Below are 25,970 nucleotides of genomic sequence, written 5' to 3'. Positions count from 1 at the left end.
GGGCGAGGCTTTGTCGAGTGATTGGCTTTGACGTAGGCGGAGGCATAGCAGAGTCTACGTCGGCCAGGCCCGTTGGCCGGTCTGCAGGGCGGGATGACTGGCTGGACAGCGAATGTGATGCATTTCGGGGTCCGGTGCTCTCAGCGCTAGGGGAGCGCGCCAACGGATTCATCAGAGGCAGGCCAAAAGAGGCGGCAATAATGGAATAGGAGTGGTTGTTGAGAGGGTTGCTTTTTTTCGAGAGGGTGCAATGGCTGCAGCGCATATGCAGCGCGGCGGGCACGGACGGGACCCAATGCGAGGACTGACACTGGGCTGGCAGCCTTGGCGCGCATGACGTCGCGTCTAGTTGGTTTGCGGTAGTTGCAGTCGACGTTTCTCGCGGGGGCAATCCTAGATGTTGATGTCCACACGTCTAAATGATTTGCATATTTTCTTACCACCCATGCATCTCGCATGCACGCGCGGCGCGGCACGAACGACCCCATGATCCTACTTGACCCGGAGACCGATGCGTTGGGTCTCTTTCAAGCCTGGACTGAATTCAATGAAGGGAGCGTGCCACGAAGTCGAAAAACTTCAGCCCGTCAGCACTCTATTCATCCCAACCTGTCTCACCGCGGGACAACTTGGATTCGCCCGCGTGATGTTGGATCATCTCCAATCTCCATCCATCTCTTCCCGCCCCCGGTGTAGATCCCCAGAGCCCCATCAGATAAGATAAGATCTAGATTTTTTCCACCGGCGCGTCCAACTGCCGTCCGTCCTCCGTCTGAATCCTCGACCGCGCCGAGCTGTCAAAACAGCGCCCAACCTTCGCCATGTCTGCTACCACCGCAGCGACACAAGTCGCCGAGGGTCCCGTAATCAAGCGCCAAAGGCTCAACGCCAACCTCGCGCCTTCCGAGGGCGAGGCGCGCAGCCGCAAGTCGAGGCTTTTTGCACCGTACAGAGTATGTTCGACAGACCAAAGGCTTCCTTGGACAAATGTTGATCTTTCCAGACTGTTGGACTCATCTCCCCGACTGATGTACCATTTACCTCTGTTCCGCTCGGAAAGACCACCTTCCAAATCACCACCTCCGTCGGCCGCAGCCTGCAAACCTACGACTTGCGCCGAGGCCTGAACCTCGTCTTCATCACCCGTCCCCAGACGCCAGAGAATATCACTGCGACCACAGCATGGAGAGATCGTATACTCGCCGCATGGGGAGGCAAGGGCAAGCAAGCCGCGAGGGGTGTCTGGGTTTTCAAGCGCGGCAAAAAGGTGGATGAGCTGGAAATGCCCAAGGGTTGCGAGCAGAACATTAAGCAAATCCTGGTATTTGGCTCGTGGATCGTAGGTTGCGGAATCACACGAATTGAGGTGTGGAAGTCGGACACGCTGGAGCATTACACCACCCTCGCAGCCCCACGCGTTGGAGGCGTTGGAAGCCGGCTGACTGGCGGCATCTGCACCATGCCGACCTACTTGAACAAAGTCCTGGCTGGAAGAGAAGACGGCAGCGTTGAAATCTGGAATGTCAACACCGGAAAATTACTCTATACTCTTCTGCCCGCCGCCGCAGAGTACGGCGCAGTCACGGCGCTCGAGCCTGCACCTGCTCTGTCGATGATCGCCATTGCATACCGAAACGGGCCCGTCGTCATTCACGACATCCGAGCAGACAAGGAGATCTTGAGCGTCAACACGGGAGCGGCAAAGAAATTCCCTGTGACTTCCATTTCCTTCCGAACCGATGGACTTGGCGCTGGAGAAGATGGACGTGCGGACGGCGTCATGGCAACAGCTTCCAAGGATACTGGCGACGTCACGTTCTGGGACCTGAACGGTGGTGGCAGGAAGATGGGTGTGCTCCGAGGCGCCCATGCTCCACCCTCCAGCGAGGCTGGAGGCGTAGCTGGTGGTATCAGCAAGGCCGAGTTCCTCGCTGGGCAAGCCGTGATCGTCACTAGCGGGCTGGAAAATTCTCTGAAGACGTGGATATTCGACCAGACGCCCTTTTCCCCGGTACCACGAATCTTGCACTCCCGCAGCGGCCACGCCGCGCCAGTTTCTTCCTTGGAATTTCTTCCTTCGGACGCAGATGGCGCCGATGCTGGCGGGAAGTGGTTGCTGAGCGCGAGCAGAGATCGGACGCTCTGGGGCTGGAGTTTGCGCCGTGATGGGCAAAGTTCTGAGCTTAGTCAAGGCAACATTCGCAAGAAGGCCAATAAGATGGGCATTCTTAGCGGAGGTCTTGCTTCTATTGACAGCAGCTTGTCTATTGAAGATCTGAGGGCTCCAAAGATTACGCGCATGGCTTGTTCTCTTAACAGAGACGGTGGCATGGGTGCTGCTCCTGGTGTGAGCACAGTCTGGACCAACCCGGGCAAAGGCAAAGGCAAAGACACCGATTCAGCGTCCATGACTGGCTGGGAAAGCGTTGTCACCGCCCACGAGGACAGCAACACGGCGAGGACATGGTTTTGGGGCAGAAAGAAGGCTGGTCGCTGGGCTTTTACCACAGGAGACTCGACCATAGTTCGGAGCGTAACCATTTCGGCCTGCGGAACTTTTGCCGTCATTGGATCAGAGGGCGGTGGTATTGATACTTTCAACTTGCAATCTGGGATCCACCGGCAGAGGTTTCCCCCGCGCCTGACCAAGGAGCAAGCGGCCCGTCTCAGGCTCCAGCAGCTTGAACAAGAGGGCCAGGAGTCAGACGATAAACCCAAAAAGTTTGCAAGAGGCCAGGGCAAGCACACCAAAGCTGTCACTGGGCTGGTCGTCGACAACTTGAACCGCACGCTGATAAGTTGCGGAGACGACGGCAAAGTCAAGGTACATCGAGCATATGTATTACAATGGTACCGAGCTGACAATTTTGGTAGTTTTGGGACTTTTCCAGCGGTCTGCTTTTGCACGAAATCGACTGGTATCCCATGACCTCAATCAACAATCTACGCTTCCACCGCCCCAGCGATCTTTTGGCCTTGAGCTGCTCGGACTCTTCCATTCGCATCATCGATGTTGAGACCAAGAAGCTGGTTCGAGAGCTTTTCGGCTGCCAGGGCCAGATCACGGATTTCACCTTCTCCAACGATGGACGCTGGGTCATCGCTGCTTCCAGCGATTCTGTCATCCGCGTTTGGGACATCCCCACGGGACACTTGATCGATGCGATGAAGCTTCGCAGCCCGTGCCACTCACTGGCCATGTCCTATACTGGAGAGTATCTGGCTGTTGCCCAAGACGACACTGTTGGTGTGCACATTTGGACAAACAAGACGCTTTTCACCCATGTCCCGACGCGCCACATTTCAGACAACGACATTGCCGAGGTCGATGCCCCAACAGCATCTGGAGAGGGCGGGGAAAATCTCGTGTCTGCGGCGTATGACGAGGCCGGCCAAGAGGACGAACAAGTCGAAGGAGACGTCGGCGTACCGTCCATCGATCAAATTAGCGAATCAATCACCACGCTCAGTCTGGTGCCCAAATCTCGCTGGCAGAATCTGCTTCATCTGGACCTCATTCGCGAGCGCAACAAGCCCAAGGAAGCGCCCAAAGCTCCGGAGAAGGCGCCATTCTTCCTGCCCAGCCTTCAAAACGGAACAAACAACTCGGCCGGTGCGATAGCTGGGGCACCACAGGAAGAGAAGACGGAAAAGGCAGGGCCGCTTTCTAGAATCTCCAGGTCTAGTGGACACCAGTCAAACTTTACCAAGCACCTCGCCCAGGCCGAAGAGACAGGCAAACACGAGGAACTGTTGTCGTTTTTGGCTTCGCTGCCGCCTAGTGCTGCAGACCTGGCCATTCGGACGCTGGAAGCACCACCATCCCACGAGTTTATGACATTTATTCAAGCGCTCACTGCACGGTTGAGGGAGAAGCGGGACTACGAGCTGATTCAGGCGTGGATGGCTGTATTTTTGAGGCTGCACGGGGAGACGGCGACGGCGAACGAAGATGTTGTTGAGGCGCTCAAGGAATGGAGGGAAGAGTCAGGAAGGGAAAGGCAGCGGCTTGGCGGGCTCGGTGCCTACTGTGTTGGAGTTGTAGGATTCCTTCGGAGTGCACGATAAGGGGCATTGGACAGGCGTAGCAAGGCATGGATCAGCATCAACTGCTGCACAAAAAGCAGTTCTCTTTTTCGATTATTGCAAGACTCGTTTTTGCGCCCTCGTTGGCAGCCTTGCCAGCCTATATAGACACGTTTGGATTGATCTGCAGGATACCAACCTGCGCTGGTGCCTAGTGGGATGAGCTGGAAAGAGCCAGTTGGCCTTGAGTCAGCCAGACCAGAATATTGCATTGCTTTCGCTTCACTTTACTTGCTGATGTTGTCGTTCACACAGCTGGTGGGAAAGGACGCTAGGCTGCAAGCGAAGCTAGCGCGGTGAGCACGCGCAGAGCTCGGGCGCACATCACATCACCCTTTCGAAATCGTCGCCAAAACAAAGACTGCTCCTCTCTCGCACTCTGCATCTTCTCCCGACCCATCAACTCGCACTTCCATCACCATCAGCGCGTCTACTGCCATCACACCCATCTTCCCTCCATCGAAAGCCAGCCGACGAAGCTCAGAAACCCTTTCCGGTTTCCGATATCGCGTCGAAACGCGCCTCTCAGCTCGAGGGAACGACCTTGCTACCAGCTAACGGCAGCCTTCCGCGCTCGCGCTAGCGGCTACTCCACTCCCATACATCAACGCTCGCGCTTCAGCGAATTCGCCCCTTCCCACGCCTTCTCCACTCCAAATCCCCTTACCTTCCTCTTCCGCATCAAATCAAAATGCCTCCTAAGAGAGCTGCTGCGGCATCGACTGCCACGAAGAAGGCCGCCCCCAAGGCCGCCTCCACCTCCAAGACTGCGGCGCCAAAGCCAGCTAAGCCGACCACCAAGAAGACGACCACCGCGAAGACGACCACGAAGAAGACTGCGACCAAGCCCGCTAAAGCGGCTCCCGCCAAGGTCGCAAAGCCCGCTGCAAAGGCACCGGCCAAGCGCGGTCGCACTGCAAAGAAGGCCGAGCCCAAGGAAAAGCCTGTGGCTGAAGCCGAAGGTCAGCAACCCTCGCCTAATGCCACTCAAGCTTTTACTGACACCGCGACAGAAGCCATCGTCGATGACGAGACCGAAAACGCCAAAGAGTCCTTTTCGACTGTAAATACGAACCCGGCGACGGATGCCAGCTCCCAAAACGCTGAGTCTCAGCAGACCAACATGACGACTCCCGAGCCCGAGCCCGCCCCTGCAAACATCTCCCGCAAGCGCAAAGCCGCGGAGCCCGTGACCGAGGTTCCTATCGCAAAGAAGATCAAGGTTGCGCGTCTCAAGGAAGAGGAGAAGAACATCGCCCCTAACCAGAAGCTCCACGTCTTCGTTTTTGGCGAGGGAAGCTCTGGTGAACTTGGCCTTGGTACTGCAAAGAACGCTGTCGATGTCAAGCGCCCGCGACTCAACCCGCACCTCCAGGCCGACAATGTTGGCGTTGTCCAGGTTGCAACTGGAGGAATGCACGTCTTGGCCTTGACACACGACAACAAGATTCTGACATGGGGCGTAAACGACCAAGGCTCGCTAGGACGTGATACCACATGGGAGGGTGGTCTCGTCGACATTGACGACAACAAGTCGGATGACAGCTCTGACTCCGGCTCAGACAGCGGCATGAATCCCCGCGAGGCTACGCCTACCGCGATTCCCGCGGACGCTTTTCCGGAGGGCACCAAGTTTGTCCAGGTCGCAGCCGGCGACAGTGCCTCCTTCGCGCTCACCGATGACGGCCTTGTTTACGGCTGGGGCACATTCAGAAGCAACGAGGGGATTTTCGGATTCACCAAGACCATCTACGTGCAGCGGACGCCCATGCTCATCGAGGGCCTCAAAAAGATTAGACACATCTCATGCGGCGCCAACCACGTCCTTGCACTCGACTCCAACGGCAACGTTTTCGCCTGGGGAAGTGGCCAGCAGAACCAGCTGGGCCGTCGGGTTGTCGAGCGGACCAAGCACGAAGGACTCGTTCCTCGCGAGTTCGGTCTGCCCCGCAAGAGGATTTCACAAGTTGCCTGCGGATCTTACCACTCCTTTGCTCTCGACACGAGCGGCAATGTTTGGGCCTGGGGTCTGAACAACTTTGGCGAGACTGGTATCCCTGACAACGCGGGAGAAGACGACGCGGTTGTTCTGAAGCCGACCAAGGTTGAAAGCCTGTCGGGAATGAACATCAAGATGATTGCCGGCGGTGGCCACCACTCCGCTGCCATAACCGAGGAGGGTGACTGTCTCGTCTGGGGCCGCCTGGACGGCTACCAGATGGGAATTGCCATGGATACTCTCAAGGCCAAGTCTGAAGACGAGGTGGTCAAGGATGAGCACAACCGACCTCGCATCCTGAAGGTACCCACCGCCTTGCCCACTGTCAAGCCGGCGTCGTTCATCAGCTGTGGCACCGACCACAACATTGCCATCACCAAGGAAGGCAAGGCCTACGCCTGGGGCTTCTCTGCCAACTACCAGACCGGTCTCGGAACCGACGACGACGTCGAAGTTGCTACCATGATTGACAACACGGCCGTCCGGGAGAAAAAGTTGAACTGGGCTGGCGCTGGCGGACAGTACAGCATCCTGACTGCCCCAGCGGACGTTGCCCCTCAAGTCAACGGCACCAACTAAGCCGTCGAAACAAAACATGATCGTACACGGATACATTTTGCCGCAAGCTCCCGTCTACACCTACATTTCGTTCGCGCACAGCTGCCTTGTGTATGATCAGGCACAGACTGTGAAAGCGAAGGTCACCGATGGCTCTCAAACTCTTTTGCCTGTTTATGGCGTTGAGCACAGTTCTTGGGATAGCCCCACGATATTTGAAGCTGTGTTTCCAAAAAGCTCAGCATTGAATCGAGATTTTGAATGCGCGTGGTTGCAATGGGCATGGGCATATTTGAAGGAGCCAGCGGGCAGTAACAGCATTCAAGCTGCAAGGGTGGAGTTTTTTGAGTTGGCGTGCAATCGATTCAGGGCGTGGTATAGCATAATACGGCATGGCGCATGGAGGAACGATTGTTTTTTCCGGGTTGGATTTGAATCGAGGCGCATGAGAGCAGCAGGGAGGCTCATGGACTGGTAACGAGCGCACACAGATTTATAAATGATGTCAGTTTTGAACAAACAACCTGAAGTCGAATCCCGAAGGACGACAAATAATGGTGTGTTTGTCGGGCCAAGGAACTGAAGGCCCAAGGTGAAGCTGTCGAATCAGAGAGGGCGACGATCATGGTACTCGGCGTCGTCGGCGGGTTTTAAGTGCATTTCTGGAAAGATGTTCGTATCTCCCCGGCGAGGCACCCTGCCCCAAGAAATGTCACGGACCGTCTGTATAGCCCACCGTGATAGCATGCAAAAAAGTAATGACTGTCGTTGGGAAACTGCTAACGACGCGCCAATGACGAGGCGACGCCGACGGCCGGAAGACGATAAACCCTGGCTAGCTATTACCTTTGCATTTGCATGTGTACGCCAGCTGCCTGCAGCCGACTTCGCCCATCTGTCGGCCTAGGGTCCGAGAGCCGTTGATAACCATCGCGCCTTGCCTACTGAATGACACCTTGACGCCCTTGTCGCCGTCTGGAAAAAAGGCCAACTCTGGTTTTATCCAGTCGCAAAACCTACCTCTTCTCCTCCACCACCTCCTCATCCCTCATCCCTCTCCCGTCTTCTGGGATCGCGTTGTAAGAACTAAGCGCGCGTCTACGTCACGACCAACCACACGGAACACACATCCCAAACACAACACCAACACGTCCTCTCGCCGCCTGCGTTTCCAAACCTATCCACTGCCGCAGCTCGCCCGGTAGGGCCACGAATCCCCTCGGTGCGATATTTGCCAAAATGCAGTCTCAATGCGCTAGAATAGGTTTCCGCGCATCTCGGCTCAGGCTAGCGCAAGATGCAGCCGTCCGTGTGCCGCGAAGCACGCGTGTTTGGAGCTCTCGAAGCAGTCGGTCTCTCGATTCGCTCGCGGGAGCAAGGGCCTACTCCAGCCGGACATACCACTCGAGCACGGTAGCCGACTCGAACGGCAGTAACGTCAAGCGCGGCTCTGCCTTTACGCCGCTCGACACTTTTGCGCGTCGCCACATCGGTCCCTCGGCGAGCGAGACGGAGCAGATGCTCAAGGCCCTTGACCCGCCGGCGAATACCCTCGACGACTTTGTGAAGCAGGTCGTCCCCGCAGATGTCTTGTCCGAGCGCAACCTCTCCATCGCAGGACCGGCTGTCACAAAGGGCGACAAGACGACATTCAGCGAAGAAGGATACACTGAAAGCGAGCTTCTGGCGCGCCTGAAGGAGATTGCCAGCCAGAACAGCGTCAACAGGAGCTACATTGGTTGTGGTTATGCGGGCACGCGGGTACCCGAGGTCATCAAGAGGAACATTCTCGAGAACCCAGCATGGTACACCAGCTACACGCCCTACCAGCCCGAAATCAGCCAGGGCAGACTCGAGTCGCTCCTGAACTATCAGACTCTGGTCTCTGACCTCACGGCGCTTCCGGTGTCGAACGCGTCGCTGCTGGACGAGCCCACGGCCGCCGCCGAGGCCATGACGCTGAGCGTGAACGCGCTGCCGATCAGCCGCCAAAAGAGACCCAACAAGGTATTCTTTGTCGATGAGCACTGCCACCCGCAAACCCTCGCTGTGCTGCGCTCCCGCGCCGAAGGATTTGGCATCACAATTGAGGTTGGCGACGTGCTCAAGGATGGCAGCAAGCGCGTTCAAGAGATTGGTCAGGACCTCATCGGTGTGTTGGTCCAGTACCCCACCACCGAGGGTGTCATTGAGGACTACCAGAGCCTGTCAGACACTGTCCACAAGCTCGGCGGAACTGTCAGTGTGGCTACGGACCTGCTTGCTCTGACGGTGCTCAAGCCCCCTGGAGAGTTTGGAGCCGACGTCGCATTTGGAAATGCGCAGCGCTTTGGCGTGCCGTTTGGCTACGGTGGTCCTCACGCGGCCTTTTTTGCCTGCAGCGACAAGCACAAGCGCAAGATTCCCGGTCGTCTGGTTGGATTGTCTAAGGACAGGCTCGGAAATCCGGCTGTGCGTTTGGCGCTCCAAACCAGAGAGCAGCACATTCGGAGAGAAAAGGCAACAAGCAACATTTGCACTGCGCAAGCTCTGCTCGCCAACATGAGCGCCATGTTTGCTGTGTACCACGGTCCGGAGGGCTTGAAGGCCATTGCGGACAAGGTCATGGTGACTGCCGGCGTCGTGCGGGAAGGCCTCTCGCAGCTGGGCTTTGAGACCAAGCAGAAAAAGGGAGATGTCGTGTTTGACACTGTCGTCGTTGACACCGAAGGCAACTCGGACGGCATCCTCGCCCAAGCGCTTGATACGAAGCAGATCAACTTGAGGAAGATCGATGACAGCTTTGTCGGTATTACCGTTGACGAGACGGCCTCGAAGAAGGACGTCGAAGACATCCTTGACATTTTCCGATCTTTCGCTGGAATCAACAACCTCCCCGACGTCGAAGCTCTCGCTGAAAAGGTTTCGACACAAGCGGTTCCTGAAAGCTTCAAGAGGACTTCGTCTTACCTTACGCACCCCGTCTTCAACACCCACCATTCTGAGACTGAGATTCTCCGTTATATGCACCATCTCCAGTCCAAGGACCTTTCTCTTGTTCACTCCATGATACCCCTCGGTTCTTGCACCATGAAGCTCAATGCTACGACTGAAATGACGCCCATCTCGTGGCCCGAATTCTCTTCTATCCACCCCTTTGTGCCCAAGGACCAAGCCAAGGGCTACGAGACCTTGATTACTGAGCTGGAAAACGATCTGGCCAACATTACTGGTTTCCACGCTGTCTCTCTGCAGCCAAACTCTGGCGCCCAAGGAGAATTCACCGGTCTCCGCGTTATCCGCAAATTCCACGAGCAGCAGCCGGGTAAGAAGCGTGACATTTGTCTTATCCCCGTCTCCGCACACGGTACCAACCCTGCCAGCGCTGCCATGGCTGGTATGCGTGTCGTTACCATCAAGTGCGACATGGGTACCGGCAACCTCGACATGGAAGACCTCAAGGCCAAATGTGAGAAGTACAGCGACGAGCTCGGCGCAATCATGGTCACCTACCCCAGCACCTTTGGTGTCTTCGAGCCCAAGATCAAAGAAGTGTGCTCGCTGGTCCACCAGCACGGCGGCCAAGTGTACATGGACGGAGCCAACATGAACGCCCAAATCGGTCTCTGCTCTCCCGGAGAAATCGGCGCTGATGTTTGCCATCTCAACCTGCACAAGACGTTCTGTATCCCCCACGGCGGCGGTGGCCCTGGTGTCGGACCCATTGGTGTCGCCAAACATCTTGCACCCTTCCTGCCCGGCCACCCTCTCGTCGCCACGGGCGGCGAAAAGGCAACCTACCCAGTATCGGGAGCACCGTGGGGTTCCGCCTCGATTCTGCCCATCTCCTGGTCCTACATCAAGATGATGGGAGCTCGTGGCCTGACGCACGCTACCAAGATGACGCTGCTAAACGCCAACTACATCCTCTCACGTCTGCGTCCCCACTACCCGATTCTGTACACCAACACCGAAGGCCGCTGCGCGCACGAATTCATCCTCGACGTGCGCGGCTTCAAGGAGACGGCAGGCGTCGAGGCCATCGACATCGCCAAGCGCCTGCAAGACTACGGCTTCCACGCGCCGACCATGAGCTGGCCCGTCGCCAACACGCTCATGATCGAGCCGACCGAGAGCGAGAGCAAGGAGGAGCTCGACCGCTTCTGCGACGCCCTCATCAGCATCCGCAGCGAGATTGCCAAGGTCGAGAAGGGCGAGTGGGCCCGCGACGCCAACGTGCTGAAGATGGCGCCGCACACGGTGCGCGATTTGCTGGCGTCCAAGTGGGAGCGCGGCTACGAGCGCGAGACGGCGGCGTTCCCGCTGCCGTACTTGAAGGAGAAGAAGTTTTGGCCCAGTGTGGCGAGGTTGGATGATGGTAAGTCTTCTAATCCCTCCTTTCCCCCTATCTCCCTGTTCCATCAACTTGATGCTGACAACGACACAACAGCCTACGGCGATGTCAACCTCTTCTGCACCTGCGCACCCGTCAAGGCCGAGAATGAAGACGACATCCCGGGCGTGGATGCGCCGCAGCCGACCTAGGGCGGAGGCGCCGAAAATTGCTCGATCCGAGCGAACTGGATTCAACCCATCATACCCACCAACGACCTGCGATTCAACCGTGGGGCCGTTTTTTGCATTGGTTCAAAGTGGAACAACGACAAAAGAGAACAAGAAGAAGAAAGACACAGGCAAAGAAGCATTTTGCGAGAACATCAGCATCACGCTCGCTGCGAGAGCGGGCGGCGGGCAAGTAATGACAGGAGAGAGACGCGAGCAACAGAGCTAGAGCTGGAGGCAGGCGAACAGGCAGACATGCAGGCAGTGCCTCAACACACTGCGCTTGCTGCACTGGTTACGTGTCTGATGAGGAGGCATTCCGTCACATCTACCACCCTACCTCCGTCACCACATATCAAACCTCCCGAATATACCCATCCACCACCTACCTAGCTACCGCTCTCAATCAACCAACCCACCTAAAGCATGAATCATCGTCCATCTCTCTCGCCTTCCTTTCTTTCATCAGTCAGCTACGCACGCGTGTAATTCAACATTAGAGAGACAAGAAGAGAGAAAGAAAGACGAAGAGAGAGATACAGAGGTAGAAAGAGTCAAAGACGGAATGAGATGGAATACTGGATTGGGTTGGCGCAGGCAGGTCGTTTTGTTTGTTTGCTTGGTTGTGCGATGCTGGGGCTTTGTGCGTGTGTGTGTGTGTTTGTCCGTCTGTTTTGCTTCTGAATTCTGATCTGCGATTTGTGTTTGCACTCGCAGCAGCTGTAGATACAAACGCTCTTCCAATTCTCCCATTGCCCTCGTCTCCTTTTGTGTCCCAACTCCCCACTTATGTTTGCACAACTCTGACATTCTGGATTGGCTGGCCGTGTCATGCCCCAGTGCTTCGAGCAGACGATGGGCGCAGAAAGAAGGACAGAGGGATGATCGATCAAAACACGGTCCACTCTGTTGCATCTGCCACGATTCGAAATCATGTCGTTGGCCCCCGAGTAGGCCCTGATTGATCCGCTAGTCTTGCGATACCCTGAAGACGCTACTGCCTCCCTGTCATATCGTAACATACCATAAGCGCCGAGAGCGCCTTGCTGTGTCCCTACGCTATAGACTACGATTCCGTCTCCGAAGACTCCCACCTAGCTGCGCTTGCTTCCTTGCTACTATACAAATTCATGCTGTTGCCGCTGCCGTGTCCCGTGTGAGCAAAAGGTCATTCGTTCCACCCATGAAAAGCAAGTTGAATCCACCCACGCATCCGTCCGTTCTCTTGTCCCCAGCAACCCAGAAGCGCCGGACCACCACCACATCTCTCCCGCGACATCTTCTTTTTCCCCTCTGGCCTCTGAGGAGGCCTCTTTCCTCATCTTCCTTCCTTCTCCGCTCAATCCTGAAAACCACTTTGCGGGCCTCTTCTGACCGTCCCGTCGTCCTAATTCATGCTCGCTGGACTGCCCTCACCGCTGCCGCCACTAGACTTCCGCGCCTTTGCAGCGTCACACCTCCGCTTGTAATCACTGAAAGGGTTTTTGGTTTTGTCCGTGCGGGATGCCGACGTCGATGGAGGTCCGGGTGGCATCAGGTGACGAGACGGGGCTTGAGCCTTGGGTGTGTTGAAGCTCGCAGCGACGTCCGTGGCATTCAGCGTGGTGTCTTTTGAAGCTGCGGTGGTTGGTGTAGCCGTGCGCGAGGGGGTTGCTTTGGCTGTAGCCCTGGCGGCAGGCTCGGGGGCACGAACGCTCTGGTTGCTGCCAGCGCCGCCGCCGTTGCGTCCAGAATTCGCACCCTGGCGACTATGAGGGCGACTACTTCGTCCTCGCTCTTCTCCGCCGGCAGCGGGGCCGTTGCGACCATTGGGCTTTTTCGGGAGGGCAGCAGCAGGAGCAGCGGTGGGCTTTGCGGTCTTGATTACCGGCGTGTCGGTGCCTTTGCCTAGTCCTCCACCGGCTGCTGGAGGTTGCTTTCTGTTGGATTTGTTGTCAGGAGCGGAGGGCTTTTCGGTATTCACCATGGTCGGGGTCTTGTCGGTACCTCCGTCTGGTCCTGCCGTGGACGCAGGGACAGCGTTTGAGCTCGGGTTGTCGACAGCATAAAAAACACCATCAGCACCGTAATACTTACGAGTGCTGTAGCCGCCTCGACCTCGACCTCCTCTGCCCCCGCGGCGAGCTGTGTTGGGAGCATGCTTCTCGTTCTCTGGACTTGCTGAAGCTGGTAGATCATCCGTGCGCAAGCCTTTACTCGCAGAAGAGCCAGGCTTTGCGTTTCTCTGATCAATCGCGACTGATGGATTCGAACGGCCAGGTGCGCCCAATCCGCCGGGCTGGAGTCGTTGCGCTTGTGACGTCGATGATCGCGGCGTGGCAGCAGCTTTCTGAAGCGAGGATGGGGAGGATGCTGGGCCGCGCGGTGAGAGATTTTGTTGAGCACGCTTCGATGGAGATTCGCGAATGACCAGGGTCTCGCGTTGATGCTGCTTGAGCTTGTCGGGCGAAGCATGCGACGAGGATGCATGCGGGCTATTCATCTGCAAAACCGCCTCGTCAGGAGCCGAGACGCCGCGTCTTTGCTCGGCCATTGTAGGACCGTCTTCGCGCTCAGAGTGCAGAGGGCGAGCCGACAAGGACTCTCTGTGGCTTGGCGAACGAATACGGGCCGTAGTTGGATTGACTGAGCGGTTGGAGATAGGCGACCTTTGGCGATATTCGCTGGAGGACCTTCTGTACTCATAACTGATCCCTCTTTCCTCAAAGGTCGGGGAACGGCTGCGACCTCTCCGTTGCTGACTCGCACGCTCGGGTCGGACTTCAAGCTTAAGCAACTTTTTCAGACTGGACGCGCTGAGAATTCCCTTATTGAACTTTGGCTCGTCTCCTTGGTAGAAGGATTTGAAGTAATAGTCGGGATACGGCAACTCTTCAGCTACTTCTTCGTAACATTTCGATTTGTACTGCCTGAAGTCCGTGAAGTATCTGATGATAAAGTCATCCCGGAACGTATGGCGGAACCATTGCCTTAGCAGCGGGTCGTGGTATTTGCGACAGAGCTCAGTGAATTGGATGCGATTGCCGCCGAACTCAGGATACGCCACTTTGAAATCGGCGAAGACATCATCGCGAGGCATGTCGGGTACATGCGATGGAGTTGGATGTTTTGGAAGATCCGAAAAAGTGGAGGTAGAAGTCTGCTTTAGGCTGGAATCTTCTGTAACTTTGTCTACCCTCTCTTGTTGTTGACCAGGGAGAAGAGCGTGGCTTTCGGTTTGTGAAAGTGAAAGGTCGCCAAGTGTTTGCGCATCCATGGCAACAGCTGGACCTGCGTCCATGTTTCCGAATTGGTGCGAAGGCGAGCCGGGGACTTTGTTTGCACTTCTCGCATCCGCGTTTTTGCTTTCATGGTAACTCCTCCGATGCTCTCGCCTGGCCATCATCAGCTGGTACTTCGGATCTCCCTCGGGGCTCTCCTGACTAAAACCGTACCCTGCGTGAAACGACTTCGGCCTCTTGTTTGAAGATTCCTCTGGGGAGGGTGAAAGCTGTGCTCTCTTTGTCGATCGCTCGGACTGAAGAACGACACCAGGAGATTGTGTATTCGACACTCGGCTCTCCGTCAATTGTGAACGCAAAGCCGTGTTCCTCTGCGCACCTTCTCGTCCTTGCGGCTTTTGCAAGACGTGGTCGTTGTGCGGAGTGGCGTCTTGAGATCTCTCATGAGATGGAAGCGACTGTCGCTCATCGTCGGATCGCTTAGTGTTCCTTTTTGCTCGTAGGGATGCTTGGCTTTCAATTTCGTTCTGAATTTGTCTCTCTATCAGAATGTCTTCATTGTCTGAGGAAGGTTGTGAATCGGCAACTCCGTCAAAACGGGGTACCCTTGTACTGGCGCTTACTTGTCGGAGAATGTTAGGGGAGCGTAATGGCGTCTCCAGCCTCGGACAATCAGGGTCTGTTGGCTGTGGATTGGAGGAAGACGTGATGTGCCTGGCCATAAAGTTTCTGTTCGAGTTCCTGGGGACTCTCGCAGGTTGTTCTTGCTCTATGAAATCCGCCTCTTCAGCTTCGGAGGCATACTCTTCCTCGAGTGGCATTCGTGCAACTGTGCTCATCTGACTCGGGGTTTGATGAAGTTGGGGGTTTGAAGTTGGCAGGGACTTTGGGGCCGACATTTCCAAGTCATCCTCGTCATTGCACTCAGGCCTGTGGCTGACCACGGGAGAAGGCTGACGTATTTCGGGTGGCGAAGAGCGCATGTCTGCGCTGTCTTGGTTTTGGGCGACCTCGGTCTGCTTTCGACTGAGGCGAGACCGATTTGTATCGGCTTCTGTCACCCCAGAAGGAGCACTGCTGGGTGGAACCGGAAAGACTGTCATGTGTGTGGCAGGGCGTCCAGACGATTGCTGTCCGCTACTGTCTGGTGGACTTTCAGGATCCTGCAATCGATTGCCCGTGTGTTCCGGCGGCGATGAAGACCACGACATTTGGCCACTCGACTGTGGCACTGGAGAGCGACGATTCTCCTCGTCCTCTGCACCTTCCTTCTCGCGATTCGCTCCCTCGGCAGAATTCTTTCCCAAATTGTGATGCTCTACATCCAGACGATTGGCTCGAACTTGTTGCGCTTTGGCGGGTTGCTCTGCTCGTTCGCTCAACAAGGTGAGGACTGGACCTGGCACATTTCCCAAAGGAAACGTCTTGCCAGGAGCTGGAGGCAACCAGGCTGTTAAGGGAGCTTGTAAGCGCCAACGAGAAACACTTTGAACCATTACTGGCTGTTTACTTACATTTAGTTTCCCTCAAGACATCATCCTGCTCTTGAGACACAAGGCCGATTGCGCGCGAGATTGGCAAAGTCCCCTAGTGTTGAGTCAGTAATACCCAGCAAGCCATGAATAGAGGGCCAACTTGCCTTCCAAGGGCCGGAGCTTGAAACAAACTTTGGAGATGCGTTTTGGGAAGCTGCGCTTCTAGCATGGCTTCCACTGCTCTGGACGGCCGTGCTGGTTGAGCTGGGCAGACTCGGATTCTTAAGTTGAGAACCACCCATGCGATCAACACCACCAAGCGGAGCAAAAGGGGCCGCAGCCGACGAATTGGGTAGCGCGCTGGAATGGATGTCGGGTCGTGGTGCTTGGAAGGATGTTGGAGCGTCATCTGCCTCCATTCTTGCTAGCTCCTGGGCCTTGAGGACAACTCTCTCGGGATCGACGGGAGGCTGCCCTCGGAACGGGGATTGGGGTACTGGGTTGGAAGACTGATTATCTGGCTCGATTCGCATGTTGGCGACAGTTGGAGCTGGCATGCTCCCCTCCACACCGTGCCTCTGGGGGTGACCTGGCGATTCGACGGATGGGACGGGCTCACGGTCGTCAATGTCCATCCTCGAATCGGCGTCCGCGTTCTCGTCCGCAATGTCTGGTTCAGCTAAACCTGGGCTTGGTGATTCTTTTTTGATCTTTGCAATCACAGCAGATTGGCCGGTCGATGCACTTCGATGCTCACGCTCGACAGGGTTACTGGGTTGCAGACTTGAACCATTGTTTGGCTGCAGGAGACCCAGGAGAGCATGTTGGCCTTCCCTGCTAGTTGCCACACTGGCTCGGCCAAGCTGACCGTTGTTCTGTGGATCAGACGGTTGTTTGCTCGCCTTTTTCTTCGGTTTGAGTGAGCCTGAGACTTGTGTCGCAAACTGCGTCTCTTCTAGATGCCCGTTGTCATCCACAGATGACCTTCGACTTTGAGATCCGCCATATTGACTTGCCATGTCTTCATCAGCAGAATTTTGCAGCTTTTCAACCAACGTTTTTATCTTGGAACGTTGGTTTATCCACGATGGCTTGCCAAAAATGGGTGATCCGCTTGAGCCTTGAAATGTTGCCTCCAAGATGCGGATCAGCACCGGGTCTGCCGCACCGGCACCGGCGTAGTCGACGACGATTTCGAATGTCTCCAGGTAGAATACTCCACCGATTATGTCTTTCGTGAGGTTGCGACGGTGGGTTTGTTTGAACTGGTCGACGTATTTGGACGAGAAAATGGCCTTGACCAAAGTGGTCCCATCCGAGACGGTTGCATCGACGTACGGCTTTTTATCGTATGCAATAAGCTAATTGAGGGATGAGTCAGCAGAGAGTCTGCAAATTAATGACCGGTTTGTGAGTCGAACGTCAAAGACCTGGACGGCGCATCTTTCACCCGGTGAGTACGTGAAGCGCAGGTTGCTGCCATCATCATGGTACATGTCTTCGAGAGCTTGCGAGTTCCGAATCTTGGCCTTGGACGCGGCAGACTCCCTGCTCCAGTCTAAGCCCTCGGAGATTTCTCTCTCCAATGCAAGGCCCAGCCAGTCGCGCAGAAGGCCACCCATGGCGGCGGGGTGTGGTGACGAGGTGAGGATGGATGAAGTTGCAGCGCGTCACCCGTCGGAAAGACGCGTTCGCGTATGCACGTGTTGCGGCGGGGGCAGCCGGGCCGAGCTTGGACCAGTTGGCGGTGGGCGTTGACATGAGTCGGCATCGACCAAACAAGGCAATCGGAGATCGTCCACCTCAGGACTCTGGACCGCGCTCGACTCGTTGGATCTGCATCGACAACACTTCTCTCCACGCTCTGCCGTCCAGCTGCTCTTCTTCTCTCCATGCCTGTGTCTGTTCACCTTCAGGCCGAACCATGTGAGCTGCAGCCTCCTCTTGCTCGCCGGCCCATCACTCCTCACCCCTCTGCTACTTCAGCCGCGTCTCCTCCACCTTCAACTACTACCTGACGCATCATCGCCGCTGCTCGACTCTCACGTTAGGCCCTCTTCGCCCTCCGATCGCCCTCTGATGCCCTCACCGTAATTGCAAACAGCCATGGCCGCACCACAACCCCAAGAAATGTCGTCGAGTCCTTCGACTTCGACCCTGCGCCTTTCTCTCGGTCCTCTTGGTCGAACAGCTTCTCGACGTGGCTCCATAGCCTCGCTTTCATCGCGCGGCCCGGTGGATAGAGAAGTCCTTCGAGAGGCTCTGGACCACATACACACCTCAGCCTCGCGATCGGAATCGCTGACGACCTTTGACCAATTTGCTACTCCGCCGCCCGCCGCGGTACATGAGAACAAAGGCATAGCGGGAGATTTGGTACAAGGAGGCCTGAGCGGGTTATATAATAGGTTCAAAACGTCGGTAGGAAGACGGAGGGAAAGTGAAGGCGGTCCACCGAGTTCAACGGGCTACGATAGCGACGCCTCCATCTCCAGCACGAGGACAGATGGGAAGAGAAAATCAACCAAGAGCGCAGCAGGGACTGCTGTATCCTCGCCGGTGCTTCTGTCGACACCAACCTCCCATCTGCAGTCCCCTCTCGTGCCCTCATTCAAAGATGCCCCAACCTCCCATCCTTCTGAGAACCTGAATACCCCCAAAGCGGCTGTTTCTTCGTCCACGTCTGCAAGCACGCCTCAATCACCTCTGATGTTTCAACCCAAGGCTAAACCTCTGTCTGCGCTCGCTCCTGTAGAACATGTTGCGGGGCAGTCGCGTACTGGCTCGAGGTCCGACTCCACGTCAGACCTACACCACAGCAGGCGTGCTAGCAACTCTACAACGTCATCGCAACTGGACCGGCATGCACATTCCCCTGCTGATCTCCGCCGGAGCATTCCCCGGAGCCATGCACCCGAGTCGCTGGATCCTTCACGGCCCAGCCTCATCCACCGCGTCTCGGAAGATGACAGCTCGAGCGTCTTTGGGGAGGACGACGTCCTGCTCGTCGACGAACCGCTGCCGACCGAGGCAGGAGCTACGTGGTCCAATCGTCTGGACGTCACACAGGGGCAGCCGCCACCAGCCGTTCATTCTGCACCTCTCACAAGAAAAAACAGTCAAGTCGCACAGACGGCGCTGCTGAATCAGCCCAATGAAGCCCCTCCAAAACTACCAAACACCTCCAACGACTCCCTCCACGAGAAGACCGTCTCCTCTGGTCCGATTGAACCCTCCACGTCTGCCCAGCAAACCACTCCGCGGCCCCCGATGGTGTCGATAGGCCCGTCCCATCTTCCTGGGTACCGTCCCTCGCGTGCTTCTTCTTCAGATGGCATCAGTTCTGTGACCACCCAAGTTCCGGCACGAAATGCTTCAGCACAGCCGCCCGAGGAGGCGCCGCGCTCGACCTCGCAGAGTAGGCAGCCCGAGTTCCGCAGCGGGACCACCCTCGCCCAGATGAAGCGAAGGGTTTTGGGCAAAGAGTTTTGGATGAGAGACGAGAATGCCAAAGACTGTTTCTACTGTGGCGAGGTTTTCTCGACCTTCAGGCGCAAGCACCATTGCCGTAAGTCTTGGCCAAATCGTTCTTGTATTGTTTTTTAACATTTGTTAGGGACCTGCGGTCAGATCTTTGATTCCAAATGCACATCCCTGGTTTCAGGTAAAGTCTTTGGCCAGTCTGGAAATATTCGCGTTTGCAAACCTTGCGAGGCCATCATCAATGGCAACGACGATGATTCGTCAGATTACTCAGAGGACGCAGACCAAAGTTCGCTGTTTGAAAGCGAGGCCATTTCGAGACAGATTGACCGCAGAGACTCTATAGAAACCGACGCCTTGAAGGGTGCTCAAGCTGGAAACGAAAATTACAAGGGACGAGATCACACCAAGATTGGTGCTCCGACGATGGGCATACCCACATCTCGAAAGCCGGGAGAAAAGCGCATGCGTTCCGCTGTGATTGAATTCAACGCCGGACACACGATGCTACCCCGGCCCAGCTCTTCCAGATCATTACGATCTCTCAGCATGAGACCATTGTCTTCTTCTGGTCATAGGCGCCATCATTCCAAACACCAGCATATGCGAAGCATGAAGGATGATCGAGCACCGTTCCATCGTCACCAAACTGAGGAGCTCGACAAACGATCTTTGCCAGCGTTTCACAACGATAGCATCATCGACCCCGATTTGGCCGCCTTCATGTCGGACGAGGAATCAAGCGAGGAGGAGCACCCCAACATCTTTGCAACGTTGAGTAACGACCACCACGATGCTAGTCATAGTGGCGAGACAGGGCTTGGTGGATTGCTGGCCGCAATCAAGAAAGGCAAATCGCGTGCAGGTGACCGAAGCATAGCAAGCCAGTTGGCTGCGCCAGCACGCGATTCGGATTCACTCAGCATTTCCAGTCGGCACGCGCCTCGCTTCAACCGCCGACGCAACCTCAGCGTGAGCAGCGTTACGCATCGACCGTCGCCCAGGCGAGCCAAGAGCAACAGTCTGCTGAAGCCCTTTGGTATCAGTCTTGGGAACTTTGTCGGTGGGCAATCTGGAGCTCTTCAAACACTTGCTCAGGTCAGCGGTGGGGGTTCCAAAATGGTTCGAAGCGCTTCCATGCATGGCCAACACGCCCCTGCCGTGGAACTGAATCGAGCCAGCTTGCAGCACGTTCGCAAGTTGCTGCGGCAAATGGTTCAGGATGCCAAGATTCCAAACGTCTCCAGCTGGGAAAAAGCTCTGATGCCCATCCTGCTGAGATGCACCGATGACGTCAATCCCGATGTCCAGCGCAGCGACGACATCGACATTCGACACTACATCAAACTCAAGAAGATTCCTGGAGGCAGGCCTGGCGATACCTCATACATTTCGGGCGTGGTCTTCACAAAGAATGTTGCACTGAAGAGCATGCCTCGGAGCATACCTCAGCCGCGTGTGCTCATTGTTACCTTTGCAATAGAATATGCACGTCACCAGCAACACTTTATGAGCCTCGAGCCCGTCATTGCACAGGAAAGAGAATTCCTGCGTAACCTGGTTGGCAGGATCGCTGCGCTTAACCCTCAGGTCCTATTGGTTCAGCGCAATGTCTCGGGACTCGCCCTCCAATACTTGGAAGAAAATCACATTACTGTCGTCTACAACGTCAAGCCCTCCGTCTTGAATGCTGTCGCGCGATGTCTCCAGATACGCATGATCTCGTCAATCGACAAGCTTGCCACGGATCCATCACATCTGGGCCAGTGTCAAAGCTTCGATGTCAAGACCTACGTTCACGGTCGCGTCAAAAAGACGTACATTTACCTTTCAGGATGTAAAATGGAGCTTGGCTGTACCATCGTGCTTCGTGGCGCAGAAGTTGCAACCCTCCGGAAGCTTAAGCAAATCACCGAATTCTTGTGTTATGTCGTCTACAACCTCAAGTTGGAGACCTGCTTAATGCGGGACGAGTTCGTTCTGATTCCTTCGACAATCCATACGGAGCTTAAAAGTCGCGAGCAGCTTACTAGCGCCGGCGGCCAGGTAAAGCAACCTAGTGCTCTGGAAAAGAAAAACAATCTACTACGAGTACCAGGCGTTCAAGATGGAAGATCCACGGCTGCTTCGTCTGACAGTGAGACGGATGCTGAGAAAAATGCGTCGCCTTCAGAAACACCGGCAGACGAAGAGCTCTCTGTCCCCGAAGATGTCCCCATGCCTTCGTTCTACGGAGACATGGTCGAGAAGCACAAGACCAAGATTCTATCGGCCTCGCCGTTTATCAAATTCTCTCAACCGTACCTCTTGACGCAAGCGCGAGAGCAAGAGCGGCGTTTGGAATATTTGAAGCGCCTGAGGGATCGCTACGGTGAGGAAGATGATCAGGAAGATGAGAAGCGTGAACTCGAACCGAATCAGACATTCGAGCTTGTTCAGCCGGAGATGGTGCACTCTCTCGTCGACAAGGCATCAAGACAAGTGCGGGACTTCTTGCACGCCGTGCACGACGCCGAATACGACAAGGCCATGCACAACTACCAGACCCAAAAGAGGCAGTGGGAAATGTACCTCGCGGCAAACAACGACCTTTTCGACCCCTTCACCCACCAAAAAATCGCAGTTCTGTACAGCGTCGTCAACTCAATCACGTCGACTCCCTGTGTTGGCCCCGAAATTATATCCCTCGAATTCTACAAGGAGCATGATCTGGATGCCGGTTTCGCCGCGGATTGCACCCTCGGCCAGTATGTCGAAGACCTGTGCTATACTGCAACCCAAATATGCACTGCAAATGGATGCGGGAAGAAAATGCTGGACCACCACCGGCATTACATACACGGTGACGGTCAGATGAGTGTTGTGGTGGAGAAGTATCCGTCCAAGATTCGTGGTCTTCACAACACCATTCTCATGTGGAGTAGCTGCCGAATCTGCGGACAAGAGACACAGACTATCCCCATGTCTGAGAGCACGTGGAAATACTCGTTTGCCAAATATCTTGAGCTGACCTATTGGAGCACGAACTTGCATCCGCGAGCTGACATTTGCCCACACGACATCCATCGCAACCACGTGCGTTACTTTGGCTTTGCCAATACTGCGCTTCGCATACAGTACGACCCGATCCAGCTCTACGAGGTCATTGTACCACGCCCAACGGTCACGTGGAAGGTTGATCGCGACCTCAAATTGAAGAACGAGCAATTCCTCAAGATTGAAGAGCGATTGGACCGCTTCATGACGTCGGTCAAGGCCCGCATCCGCAGCATCCGCGTCGAAAGTGTGGTTCCTGAGAAGGCTGAAGCATGCAAAGCCGAGGTCGAGAGATTGATGAAGCGTGCAAATGAAGAGCAAGACTTTTTGACGCGAAAGCTGCAAGACAAATACATGGGAAGCCGGTACTATGAAATCATCCCGCTGAACAGGGCCATTCGAGCGATCCACGAAAAGGCCTTGGCGTGGGACGACACCTTTGTCAAGTTTGAAAAGACCTTTTTCCCGAGTGAGAAGGATATTCAAAGGCTAGCTGTTTTGCAGCTCAAGAAGATCTTCCTAGATCGGGATGAGAGCTCGACGACGGTGAATTCCATCGAGGAGGGTGTTGAAGAGGCACCGGCCGTGCTTGATGGCGGCGAGAAGATGGATGATGAGAAGCTGAAAATTCAACCTACCCCCAGCAGCATGAGCCCTGAGGAAACAACAGATATGTTGAAAGAGGTTGTAGAGCAGCAGAGTGCGGTTGAGAAAAAGGATGTCGATCCATTTCCAGAGGGCGAGCAATTGCAAGAGAAGCCTTCTGAGCAAACGCACGAAGCGGCCGACGCAGATCCGAATTTTGAGTTCCAGTCTCAAGCCGTGGATAGAGAGGATGTGCGTCATCTCGACCTGGCTGTTTCGGCGGGCTCCCCAGGTTCGCCAAAAGGTGCTTCAGGACAGCACATGCCCTCCCACCCTGAACTACAGGCTTCCGCTGCGGCAGGTGACCTTTCACGTAGTTCTGCAACATCAGCTACAACATCGACCATCATCCCGCCGGTGCCTTTATCGCGTGGCATTTCGGACATTGTTGAGCAGATGCGTGGACATGCCGACGTTCAGGACTCAACGGACGCAGCTCACGAATCTCGCATACCAAGACTGACGGACATGACCAAGCGTGAGGTTGGTTCGACTCTCTTGAACCGAACTCAATCAGCGACTGGCATGACTCGCATCCAACAGCAGAACTCAGCAACCCCTTCAAGCAATGGGGCTAGCCTGGCAGAAAATGGGAAGTCAGACGCGGGGAAGCCAAGCTTTGTAGAGACTGCTCGTGCGCTTGAAGAGCGCATGTCGAAGCGGCTGGGTAGCCTTGGCGGCACCTTGAGAGCAAACAAATCATCAATGATCCCGCGATCGATCCCTACCAAGCAGCAAAACACCAAGGTGTCCACTCTTGCCAAGCATTTCGAACAACTCAGTAAAGAGTTTGAGAGGCAACGTCTGAAGGAACGCCACCAAAGAGCAGCAAAGAGTCGTCAAGCACGAGCGTATCCGCTTGCATCTTCGAAACCCATTGTCGAAGTATATCGAGACGCTCGTGATGCCGCCCAAGAAAGGGAGCCCGATGAAGATCTGGCCGGCACTAGTCCGCCACAAAGATCCAGTGCTGACACAAGCGCTCTTGACGAGAGCGGGTATACGTCTACGACGGAGCCCACCAACGAATCGCGATCCTCTGCCGAAGAGCACCATCCTGATTCTTCTGGAGTTGTCAGACCCGTTGATGGTGGTGAGAGCGTCACCGACTCTGCAAGCCTCCATCTCCCATCTGACGCTGAGGCCGAGGCAAGCGATGTCGAACACAGCCTGCTTGAGGACATTGGAATTCCTGACATTGGCGACGACTCGCAAAGCCTACCCACAATGGATTCCTCGATGGACTTGAGCGTGGATCTGCCAAAGCACGAAAAGAGCTTCATGATGAAGATGCTGAACAACTTTTGGTCGGAGCGCTCCGCGAGCGGCTGGACTCCTCTCGACTATCCCTTTGCCCCCATTGAGCACGTCTGGGAGGATTCCGATATCATTGTTCGCGAGGACGAACCCAGCTCCATCATTGCGCTTGCACTGTCCAGCGCGGATTATCAGGCAAAGCTCAAGGAATTCCGATTTGAGACGGGTGTTAGCGAGACTGGTGAACACGATCCAGCTATCATTGAGGACGAAAACATCGAACGAAACCTGAGGCACAAGTCCAACACCAACATCAAATACGTTTTCCAGAACAGAGGCGTACGGGCTACGTGCAAGATTTTCTACGCTCAATCATTTGACGCTCTGCGCCGCAAATGTGGCGTTGCCGATCGGTTCGTCGAGTCGCTCTCACGCTGTTTGAAATGGGATTCCAAGGGTGGTAAGACAAAGTCACTTTTCCTCAAAACCCTGGATGACCGTTTTGTCCTCAAATCGCTGTCCTCCGTTGAGGTCAACGCCTTTTTCAAGTTTGCCCCCGACTACTTCTCATTCACGCATCAAAACCTGTTCAACAACCTTCCGTCGGTGATTGCCAAAATGTTCGGCCTGTTCCAGGTGACGATCAAAAACCCAGCGTCAGGTCGTGACTTTGATTGCTTCATGCTGGTCATGGAAAATCTGTTTTACGACCGTGGCAACGATCTTCGGCGATTCGATCTGAAGGGCTCGATGCGCAACAGAAAAATTCAGAGCACCGGCGAGCAAGACGAGGTGCTTCTTGATGAGAACTTGGTTGACATCATCTTCGAGAAGCCAATCTTTGTTCGAGAGCATACAAAGAAGACGCTCTCGTTGAGTGTCTACAACGACACGCTTTTTCTGTCCAAGCAGAATGTCATGGACTACAGTCTGATGGCCGGTTTCAACGACGCAGACAGGGAGATCGTCGTCGGTATCATTGGTAAGCTCTTAACAAACTAATATGGATTCTCTGTACTAACACGATATTCAGACTGTATCCGCACATACACTTGGGACAAGAAGCTCGAGACGTGGATTAAAGATCGTGGCAAAAACAAGCCGACGGTCACTAGTCCCAAGGACTACAGGCAGAGGTTCCGTGTGGCCATGTCGACATATATTCTACAGGCCCCAGACTTTTGGCACGCCTTCAACACGACAGCAGTTCAGGCGCAGGCACAAGCGCACGAGACGAGCAAGTCGAACCTGCTGCACGGCGGTGGTCCGCCACCTATTGACTCGGACAAGGGGAGAGAGCAAGCTGGTGGGGAAGAGCTTTTGCAGGCGCAGGATGGCACGGTGGTTCAAGTTGAGTGAGCGATGATGGCTGTTATGACGGTTTCCTTTTTGTCCTCGTCACCTTTCTTTCACGTCGGGGGCGGTTTTCTGATGAGCATGTCCGGCCTTTTGTGCCCTGATTTTACGATGGGATCAGGCATAGCGGAGGCGCATCATTGGGTGGATTGGCCTGCGTTTATTTGCTCTTTTGCGTAGAATACGATAATGTGGTTTATAGGGAGTTGAAATGCAGGGCTACCTACGCTTTTCACGGAGAGAGAATATCGTGGGAATGTACGAACGAGGCCAATGCCTACCACGCCGCAAAACTTTGTCCAAACTCAGGTC

At 55.3% G+C, this 25,970-nt stretch overlaps 5 protein-coding genes across 5 annotated transcripts; 4 read left to right on the top strand and 1 right to left on the bottom strand.

The window, feature by feature from the left end:
* The first annotated feature begins 749 nt into the window (after positions 1 to 749).
* On the top strand, positions 750 to 4,325 carry BKA78DRAFT_309199 (Utp21 specific WD40 associated putative domain-containing protein). Its single transcript, XM_066888013.1, has 3 exons — positions 750 to 953; positions 1,004 to 2,824; positions 2,875 to 4,325. Exons 1-3 carry the CDS (start codon positions 822 to 824, stop codon positions 4,066 to 4,068), a joined length of 3,147 nt encoding a protein of 1,048 aa, XP_066746630.1. The 5' UTR covers positions 750 to 821; the 3' UTR covers positions 4,069 to 4,325.
* A 452-nt stretch (positions 4,326 to 4,777) lies between these two features.
* On the top strand, positions 4,778 to 6,664 carry BKA78DRAFT_351061 (regulator of chromosome condensation 1/beta-lactamase-inhibitor protein II; the record flags this gene model as incomplete). Its single annotated transcript, XM_066891095.1, has 2 exons — positions 4,778 to 5,048; positions 5,100 to 6,664. The coding sequence occupies 2 exons, from the start codon at positions 4,778 to 4,780 to the stop codon at positions 6,662 to 6,664; spliced, it is 1,836 nt and encodes a 611-aa protein (XP_066746629.1).
* A 1,218-nt stretch (positions 6,665 to 7,882) lies between these two features.
* BKA78DRAFT_248118 (glycine dehydrogenase-like protein) lies at positions 7,883 to 11,167 on the top strand (the record flags this gene model as incomplete). Its single annotated transcript, XM_066884356.1, has 2 exons — positions 7,883 to 11,000; positions 11,073 to 11,167. 2 exons carry the CDS (start codon positions 7,883 to 7,885, stop codon positions 11,165 to 11,167), a joined length of 3,213 nt encoding a protein of 1,070 aa, XP_066746628.1.
* A 1,405-nt stretch (positions 11,168 to 12,572) lies between these two features.
* BKA78DRAFT_342040 (uncharacterized protein) lies at positions 12,573 to 17,377 on the bottom strand (the record flags this gene model as incomplete). The annotated part of the gene is made up of 4 exons (XM_066890370.1): positions 12,573 to 15,856; positions 15,921 to 15,993; positions 16,070 to 17,242; positions 17,312 to 17,377. 4 exons carry the CDS (start codon positions 17,375 to 17,377, stop codon positions 12,573 to 12,575), a joined length of 4,596 nt encoding a protein of 1,531 aa, XP_066746627.1.
* A 1,533-nt stretch (positions 17,378 to 18,910) lies between these two features.
* BKA78DRAFT_100797 (uncharacterized protein) lies at positions 18,911 to 25,944 on the top strand. The gene is made up of 3 exons (XM_066882068.1): positions 18,911 to 19,449; positions 19,498 to 25,284; positions 25,336 to 25,944. Exons 1-3 carry the CDS (start codon positions 19,152 to 19,154, stop codon positions 25,659 to 25,661), a joined length of 6,411 nt encoding a protein of 2,136 aa, XP_066746626.1. The 5' UTR covers positions 18,911 to 19,151; the 3' UTR covers positions 25,662 to 25,944.
* The last annotated feature ends 26 nt before the right edge of the window (positions 25,945 to 25,970 follow it).

The sequence above is a fragment of the Phyllosticta capitalensis genome (genome assembly GCF_038381095.1).
Source record: "Phyllosticta capitalensis strain CBS 128856 chromosome Unknown BKA78scaffold_3, whole genome shotgun sequence".
In the NCBI taxonomy this organism is placed as follows: Eukaryota; Fungi; Ascomycota; class Dothideomycetes; order Botryosphaeriales; family Phyllostictaceae; genus Phyllosticta; species Phyllosticta capitalensis.
This window is presented reverse-complemented; position numbering and strand designations above follow the sequence as displayed.